Source organism: Lissotriton vulgaris, unplaced genomic scaffold (assembly GCF_964263255.1).
Source record: "Lissotriton vulgaris unplaced genomic scaffold, aLisVul1.2 SCAFFOLD_1691, whole genome shotgun sequence".
In the NCBI taxonomy this organism is placed as follows: domain Eukaryota; kingdom Metazoa; phylum Chordata; class Amphibia; order Caudata; family Salamandridae; genus Lissotriton; species Lissotriton vulgaris.
The window spans coordinates 280773-290578 of record NW_028247392.1 but is presented as its reverse complement, the minus strand read 5'-3'; the positions used below and the strand labels follow the sequence as shown (position 1 = coordinate 290578).

General features: G+C 45.3%; 1 protein-coding gene across 1 annotated transcript in view; it reads right to left on the bottom strand.

The window, feature by feature from the left end:
- Positions 1 to 1022: 1022 nt before the first annotated feature.
- LOC147665180 (CD5 antigen-like) overlaps positions 1023 to 9806 on the bottom strand; it is a gene marked incomplete at its 5' end in the record, with an annotated part of 268693 nt that continues 259909 nt past the window's right edge. Inside the window, 2 exons of the mRNA XM_086949696.1 lie at positions 1023 to 1525; positions 4246 to 4278. Coding sequence (XP_086805822.1) covers positions 1023 to 1525; positions 4246 to 4278 — 536 coding nt within the window. The remainder of the gene's footprint in view (positions 1526 to 4245; positions 4279 to 9806) is intronic.

The following is a 9806-nucleotide window of genomic DNA, read 5'->3' as shown; positions in this document are numbered from 1 at the left end:
AAACTCTTTTTTGATACATATGACCCTAAGTTCATTACGGAGCCTAAATGATAACTTAACCTTAAAAGAACGTAGGGATGCACCCCATCAAATAGGGTGAAACACGTGTTGGGTGACAGTTGGAATAGCAGATAACCCAACAATTTACATCAAAGGGATTGTTTGGTAAATCTAAGTACAGCTCCCAAATTGAATGTTAGAATGGTTCATGAAGACATTAGAAATATTACCGGCAGCCTTTGAATAAACATTTATACCTTTGAGTGAACAAGACATAAAGCAGTCAGATTTTGGTAGAAGTATCTGCCTCAGGATCACATTTTCCTATTTGTGCTGACCTGAAAGAGTGCACACTTTAAAAACGTGATCAAAAGGAATAATGCTCTAAAGGATCTTAAAATGATCAATAATGATCATTTGGACACAATATTATTATTGGAGCTTAACATAGGACACTATATCTGCACTAGATAATAAACAAGAATTTGCAATGCAATAGGTCTCGCATTTGCAAGACATTGTGCATGACAACACCTTTTATTTATTTGTTTTGAAAACCTGCAAGCAGCGCATAAAGACGCACTTCGTACTTATGTCCCTTGCGTACTAATAACAAGGCAAGCAGTAAAAGAAGTGCGTTTACTGCTAGCATTGCTTATCATAAGCAACAACTGTGAGTAGACGGTGCATGTTTACGCACCGCTTGCAGGTTTTCAAAACACATAAATAAAAGGCATTGTCATTTACAATGCCAATAGCTCAAACTCTCGCAAATGCGTGACCCATTGCAAATGCTTGTTTTCTTTCTCACTGACATGTTCTAGTTGAAATCACATCACTCTGGCTTTTAGAAAGATGCCCAGACACATTTGTTCAACTTGCTTTTAGATAGAGCTGTTTTGATTTTTATTGAATAGAATTGCCCTTTTCTGCAGCTTCAAGTATTTTGACATAATTTGTGATTTCAAAATATCATGCAAAGAGAACAATTTATCAGACACTCTTTTTTAACTTTTGTGAGATTACTGCAGATAAATGTGTCTTCCATGCCCAAGGCAGATGTGCATATATATTTTCTCTGTAAAAGTGGCAGTGAAGGTGTAGATGTGCTCCTGATTGACGGCGTCGTAGAAAGACACCAGCCCTTCCTCGTAGTCCACAAAAATCCCCAATTTGTGAAGCGTGCCATCAAACCTGTGCTCTCTGTCAGTTTCATCCACAACATAAGTCCCTGACCATCTCTGAGTGAGGACCCAGATGCCCTCATGGGGGACATTAAGGACATTGCTCCCTGTGTTTGCTGATGCTCTGGCGACACCAATCATCCATTGATCCATAAACACATATGGATCCGGGACCATCACTTCTGTGTCTATGGTCACTTGCCAGTACCACTTCCCAGAGAGGACCCCCGTGTTCCCCCGTATACAGCGCTGCAGGCCGAAGTTGAGGTTGCGGAGTTCCTTCCCATTACTGCTGATGAGGAAGGTCGCGTTTGCAGCCTTCGGATCCACCGACTGGGGCGCTGCGGAGACACAAAAAACATCATCAGGCCACTCACCGAACTTTTCAACACTTTCCAATCATGCGCAGAATTTGCTGTCAGAAAAAACATATTAAAGAATACGGGCAGTAGTTAAGAAGGCCTTGCACTGCTATTACATCACTTTTTGTGATGCTGCAGTGGCATAAAAAGCATGCCGTATTTACAAAGGGATGCGTCTAGGCAGATGTGTTAACTTGCAAGCCCCTGCGCCACACTATACCTACAATAATGTATCCAGGGTGTGCATTCGACACAGGAAAGCCATGTAGGAGTGTTCCAGTGAAATCTATGAGGTTTCATTGCGACACTTCTAGAGCATCCCTACGTCAAATCCTTACACCTGCTTGAAGAAGGCGTAAGGATGCGGCTGGGCTTTTCTTATTGCTGGGGTTTTTTCTCAGCGATGTGACCCTTTCCATAAATGAGAGCCGGAGGGGCTTATTTACACGCCACTTGCCCCACAGGTGCGCCACTTTTAATATCTGAAAAGGTGATGCTCCGGTGGGTCAAGGGGCTGATAATCAAGCCTCGAAAAGCACCGTACAAGGATGTGTCCCTCACTGTAGAAATCCACAGTAACTGACGTCTCCAGCATCTGAAGTGTGAGAGAGGGGCAGACCTCTACAGATAAGTGCAGAGCACTGGTGCAGCAGGTGCAGTCGCACCAGGCCCACAAGCGATGCTGCACCTGTACTAGCACAGTGGGAGCAGAGGTGTACCTATCAACATTTTAGAAGGTGCAGTGGCACCGGGTCATGCTTGTGCAGTGGTGTGGGTCTCAAAAATTCACAGGTGCAGTGGCACTGGGTTCGACCAGCGATGCCGCGCCTGCACTAGTACAGTGTGAGCAACAGCGTACCTATCAATGATTCAGTAGGTGAAGTAGCACCGGGCTCTATCGGTCATGCTGTGCCTGTACTAGCACAGTGGGAGCAGAGGTGAGGTCTCAATGGTGCAGCCTGTGCAGCAGCACCAGTCGCATTCAGCTGCTTTCTTGCACTAGTGCATTAGGAAACGAGGGGAAGAAATCAACGGGGACAAAAGTGTAGTGACACCAGTGGCAGTTCCTTTTTGGGAGCAGAGGATCTTCACACCCCACATTAATGTGCAGAAAGTATCAACAATAAAATGAGTTTATTTCCATTTTATTTTTGATGTTTTTGCCATCAAACCGAGTACCATGGCAAGGCAGGGCCAGTTGGCCACTTCTGCCAATGATTGGATGCAATTAGGAGTGGCCACAAAGTTTGAAATAAGCATGTTGGTTTGGCTGGCTACCTTTCCATGGACAAAATGATATGGAGATCTCCCTTTCAGAGCATGGAGCCAGCCTGCTCCAGCCAATCAATACTCTTTACTCATGCTGCTTAACAGCATGAGAACAGCGTCTTGATTGGATGGGAGAGTTGCCTGTCGGCTTCGCGCTCGGAGGACGTGCTGCAGAACAACAAGGACGTGCTTCAGAACATCAAGTGGCAGTGTAAGGTGAGTGATATTTTAATGTGTATATTTATTATATTATGCATATTATTGTGTATATTAGTGTGTGTATTTGTTATGTGTATATTTTTGCACCCCTCCATTGTGATTTGCCACCAACTGCCCAAGAGTGGCACCCGGTCCAGCCGGTAGCTGTTCTTTACAACTGACAGTACCACATGATTTAGATTATCCAAAAAGTAAAGTATTGATACATGGGGTCACGTGGAATAACACTGAGATGTAATTATTGATTCGAGTAATATTTTTTGATCTGACGAATTCGAATGAGAAGACCTGCCTGTACTTAAGAATTTGTTGGTGTACATTCACTTTTATCTGCCATATAAACTGAATACAGTGACATAGATTGTCTACATATCAATTATCGTGGCCTACCATGACCAGTTATTCCCCGTAATTAACCCTCACAATATCATGCATGAACCCTGACGAAGTTCCACGGGATCGAAATGTGTTGGCTGATGCCAAGGCTTTTTTAACCAAGAAATTGAACAATAAAGTTTTTTGAAGACCTTTGGAAATTGACTGAACTGTACTGCTTTGTGCACCGTTCTTTTTGGATAATCATTGGGTATCTGTGTCTTCAATGGAGCTAAAGTGTGGCAAGCTCCGGACGTGTGTTGCACTATTCATGGACTGAACTTGTTAAAACTAAGAAATTTGAGTACCTTACCAGAGTCAGCTGCACTGTGCTTTGTTGGAGGCCACATGAGTTAGATGCATGTTAAACTTCAGGACAAACCTACAAACAGGTCTGTGCTAACATCGAAGACAAGTTGTGCTAAGGTGTATGTGCAGCAGACTAGTGTGGTAATATGCAGGCAGTTGTACCTCAAGTCTCATGGTACAGTCATGCGAGGGATTGTGTGTTTAGTGGATAGGAATCCCACCTCTAGCCGCTGCACATACAGTCTCACTGATCTCAATTTCCACGGTGGTGCCCATCTGCTGCTCTTTCTTCAGTGCACAGAAAGGCTAAAATAACTAGTTAGGAGGTAAGAAGCACTTTTTAAAATTGCCATGGTGAAAAAGATGCCTCCTGCCCTTCTGGCCTTTAGACTGGTCTCTCTAGACATTGTAATATAGCTCTTCAGTGTAACATGTCTCTCTTGTTCCAAATGTTTGTGCAAATTTTACCTGGCAGGGAGGGAACTAAAGATTAATATTAAAGGATGTGAAAGAACTTATAGATGTACCTCTGAAGACTGTTGGGTCAAAAACACGACTCCCTGCAAAGATAAAAGAGAAACATAACAAGATATTATTTTTTACATTGTTCCTTGGTTACATGCAGGTAATATAAACATTAGTCAGTTGTATTCTTATGGTCTCCTGAACCACCGACCTTCCAAGGAGGCTTCCAGGGAGCCATTTCCGTATTTACCACCCTGTCCACCCGAGATGGAAAGGGAAAAATATGCATCCAGTGGTGTAATGAAAGCATAGGTCCTCAAGGTTCTGGGAGGGGCCACACATATAAAAACTCGGTCACTCGTCTGTGCCCCCCGATCTAAGGTAGCATTACTATTTTTACCATGTTTACCTCCCACGTCTACCACTCATAACTACAACAATAAAAAGTGAGCATGCTACCAAGTTATTTATTAATTCCTTGGAGTTGTCCTTCATACTAAGGCGCTTATTTATGACAGGCTTATGCCACCATTTTCTGACGCTCCTGTGACGCCGGCCTCTCTATCACATCTATGAGGCGATGCAAAGATTCTGCAGGGTTTACGTGGCCTCATAGATATGAAGTAAGACGAAGCAGAGCCGGCCTCTCAATCATATCTATGAGGTGATGCAAAGATTCTGCATGGTTTACGAGGCCTCATAGATATGGAGTAAGACGAAGCAGAGCCGGCCTCTCAATCATATCTATGAGGCGATGCAAAGATTCTGCATGGTTTACGAGGCCTCATAGATATGGAGTAAGACGAAGCAGAGCCGGCCTCTCAATCATATCTATGAGGCGATGCAAAGATTCTGCAGGGTTTACGAGGCCTCATAGATTTGGAGTAAGACGAAGCAGAGCCGGCCTCTCAATCATATCTATGAGGCGATGCAAAGATTCTGCTGGGTTTACGTGGCCTCATAGATATGGAGTAAGACGAAGCAGAGCAGGCCTCTCAATCATATCTATGAGGCGATGCAAAGATTCTGCAGGGTTTACGTGGCCTCATAGATATGGAGTAAGACGAAGCAGAGCCGGCCTCTCAATCATATCTATGAGGCGATGCAAAGATTCTGCAGGGTTTACGCGGCCTCATAGATTTGGAGTAAGACGAAGCAGAGCCGGCCTCTCAATCATATCTATGAGGCGATGCAAAGATTCAGCAGGGTTTACGTGGCCTCATAGATATGGAGTAAGACGAAGCAGAGCCGGCCTCTCAATCATATCTATGAGGCGATGCAAAGATTCTGCATGGTTTACGAGGCCTCATAGATATGGAGTAAGACGAAGCAGAGCCGGCCTCTCACTCATATCTATGAGGCGATGCAAAGATTCTGCATGGTTTACGTGGTCTCATAGATATGGAGTAAGACGAAGCAGAGCCGTCCTCTCAATCATATCTATGAGGCGATGCAAAGATTCTGCAGGGTTTACGTGGCCTCATAGATATGGAGTAAGACGAAGCAGAGCCGGCCTCTCACTCATATCTATGAGGCGATGCAAAGATTCTTCATGGTTTACGTGGCCTCATAGATATGGACTAAGACAAAGCAGAGCCGGCCTCTCAATCATATCTATGAGGCGATGCAAAGATTCTTCATGGTTTACATGGCCTCATAGATATGGAGTAAGACGAAGCAGAGCCGGCCTCTCAATCATATCTATGAGGCGATGTAAAGATTCTGCAGGGTTTACGTGGCCTCATAGATACGGAGTAAGACGAAGCAGAGCCGGCCTCTCAATCATATCTATGAGGCAATGCAAAGATTCTGCATGGTTTACGTGGCCCCATAGATATGGAGTAAGACGAAGCAGAGCCGGCCTCTCACTCATATCTATGAGGCGATGCAAAGATTCTGCAGGGTTTACGTGGCCTCATAGATATGGAGTAAGACGAAGCAGAGCCGGCCTCTCAATCATATCTATGAGGCGATGCAAAGACTCTTCATGGTTTACGCGGCCTCATAGATATGGAGTAAGACGAAGCTGTGCCGGCCTCTCAATCATATCTATGAGGCGATGCAAAGATTCTGCAGGGTTTACGCGGCCTCATAGATATGGAGTAAGACGAAGCAGAGTCGGCCTCTCAATCATATCTATGAGGCGATGCAAAGATTCTTCATGGTTTACGTGGCCTCATAGATATGGAGTAAGACGAAGCAGAGCCAGCCTCTCAATCATATCTATGAGGCGATGCAAAGATTCTGCATGGTTAACGTGGCCTCATAGATATGGAGTAAGACAAAGCTGTGCCGGCCTCTCAATCATATCTATGAGGCGATGCAAAGATTCTGCATGGTTTACGTGGCCTCATAGATATGGAGTAAGACGAAGCAGAGGCGGCCTCTCAATCATATCTATGAGGCGATGCAAAGATTCTGCATGGTTTACGTGGCCTCATAGATATGGAGTAAGACGAAGCAGAGCCGGCCTCTCACTCATGTCTATGAGGCGATGCAAAGATTCTGCAGCGTTTACGGGGCCTCATAGATATGGAGTAAGACGACGCAGAGCCGGCCTCTCACTCATATCTATGAGGCGATGCAAAGATTCTTCGTGGTTTACGTGGCCTCATAAATATGGAGTAAGACGAAGCAGAGCCGGCCTCTCAATCATATCTATGAGGCGATGCAAAGATTCTGCATGGTTAACGTGGCCTCATAGATATGGAGTAAGACAAAGCTGTGCTGGCCTCTCAATCATATCTATGAGGCGATGCAAAGATTCTGCATGGTTAACGTGGCCTCATAGATATGGAGTAAGACGAAGCAGAGCCGGCCTCTCAATCATATCTATGAGGCGATGCAAAGATTCTGCATGGTTAACGTGGCCTCATAGATATGGAGTAAGACGAAGCAGAGACGGCCTCTCAATCATATCTATGAGGCGATGCAAAGATTCAGCAGGGTTTACGTGGCCTCATAGATATGGAGTAAGACGAAGCAGAGCCAACCTCTCAATCATATCTACGAGGTGATGCAAAGATTCTGCAGGGTTTACGTGGCCTCATAGATATGGAGTAAGACGAAGCAGAGCCGGCCTCTCAATCATATCTATGAGGCGATGCAAAGATTCTGCATGGTTAACGTGGCCTCATAGATATGGAGTAAGACGAAGCAGAGCCGGCCTCTCAATCATATCTATGAGGCGATGCAAAGATTCAGCAGGGTTTACGAGGCCTCATAGATATGGAGTAAGACGAAGCAGAGCCGGCCTCTCACTCATGTCTATGAGGCGATGCAAAGATTCTGCAGCGTTTACGGGGCCTCATAGATATGGAGTAAGACGACGCAGAGCCGGCCTCTCACTCATATCTATGAGGCGATGCTAAGATTCTTCGTGGTTTACGTGGCCTCATAAATATGGAGTAAGACGAAGCAGAGCCGGCCTCTCAATCATATCTATGAGGCGATGCAAAGATTCTGCATGGTTAACGTGGCCTCATAGATATGGAGTAAGACAAAGCTGTGCCGGCCTCTCAATCATATCTATGAGGCGATGCAAAGATTCTGCATGGTTAACGTGGCCTCATAGATATGGAGTAAGACGAAGCAGAGCCGGCCTCTCAATCATATCTATGAGGCGATGCAAAGATTCTGCATGGTTAACGTGGCCTCATAGATATGGAGTAAGACAAAGCAGAGACGGCCTCTCAATCATATCTATGAGGCGATGCAAAGATTCAGCAGGGTTTACGTGGCCTCATAGATATGGAGTAAGACGAAGCAGAGCCAACCTCTCAATCATATCTACGAGGTGATGCAAAGATTCTGCAGGGTTTACGTGGCCTCATAGATATGGAGTAAGACGAAGCAGAGCCGGCCTCTCAATCATATCTATGAGGCGATGCAAAGATTCTGCAGGGTTTACGTGGCCTCATAGATATGGAGTAAGACGAAGCAGAGCCGGCCTCTCAATCATATCTATGAGGCGATGCAAAGATTCTGCATGGTTAACGTGGCCTCATAGATATGGAGTAAGACGAAGCAGAGACGGCCTCTCAATCATATCTATGAGGCGATGCAAAGATTCAGCAGGGTTTACGTGGCCTCATAGATATGGAGTAAGACGAAGCAGAGCCAACCTCTCAATCATATCTATGAGGCGATGCAAAGATTCTGCAGGGTTTACGTGGCCTCATAGATATGGAGTAAGACGAAGCAGAGCCGGCCTCTCAATCATATCTATGAGGCGATGCAAAGATTCTGCAGGGTTTACGTGGCCTCATAGATATGGAGTAAGACGAAGCAGAGCCGGCCTCTCAATCATATCTATGAGGCGATGCAAAGATTCTGCATGGTTTACGTGGCCTCATAGATATGGAGTAAGACGAAGCAGAGCCGGCCTCTCAATCATATCTATGAGGCGATGCAAAGATTCTGCATGGTTTACGTGGCCCCATAGATATGGAGTAAGACGAAGCAGAGCCAGCCTCTCAATCATATCTATGAGGCGATGCAAAGATTCTTCATGGTTTACGTGGCCTCATAAATATGGAGTAAGACGAAGCGGAGCCGGCCTCTCAATCATATCTATGAGGCGATGCAAAGATTCTGCAGGGTTTACATGGCCTCATAGATATGGAGTAAGACGAAGCAGAGCCGGCCTCTCAATCACATCTATGAGGCGATGCAAAGATTCTGCATGGTTAACGTGGCCTCATAGATATGGAGTAAGACAAAGCTGTGCCGGCCTCTCAATCATATCTATGAGGCGATGCAAATGTTCTGCATGGTTTACGTGGCCTCATGGATATGGAGTAAGACGAAGCAGAGCCGGCCTCTCAATCATATCTATGAGGCGATGCAAAGATTCTGCAGGGTTTACATACCTCATAAATATGGAGTAAGACGAAGCAGAGCCGGCCTCTCAATCATATCTATGAGGCGATGCAAAGATTCTTCATGGTTTACGTGGCCTCATAGATATGGAGTAAGACGAAGCAGAGCCAGCCTCTCAATCATATCTATGAGGCGATGCAAAGATTCTGCATGGTTAACGTGGCCTCATAGATATGGAGTAAGACAAAGCTGTGCCGGCCTCTCAATCATATCTATGAGGCGATGGAAAGATTCTGCATGGTTTACGTGGCCTCATAGATATGGAGTAAGACGAAGCAGAGCCGGCCTCTCAATCATATCTATGAGGCGATGCAAAGATTCTGCATGGTTTACGTGGCCTCATAGATATGGAGTAAGACGAAGCAGAGCCGGCCTCTCACTCATGTCTATGAGACGATGCAAAGATTCTGCAGCGTTTACGGGGCCTCATAGATATGGAGTAAGACGAAGCAGAGCCGGCCTCTCACTCATATCTATGAGGCGATGCAAAGATTCTTCGTGGTTTACGTGGCCTCATAAATATGGAGTAAGACGAAGCAGAGCTGGCCTCTCAATCATATCTATGAGGCGATGCAAAGATTCTGCATGGTTAACGTGGCCTCATAGATATGGAGTAAGACAAAGCTGTGCCGGCCTCTCAATCATATCTATGAGGCGATGCAAAGATTCTGCATGGTTAACGTGGCCTCATAGATATGGAGTAAGACAAAGCAGAGCCGGCCTCTCAATCATATCTATGAGG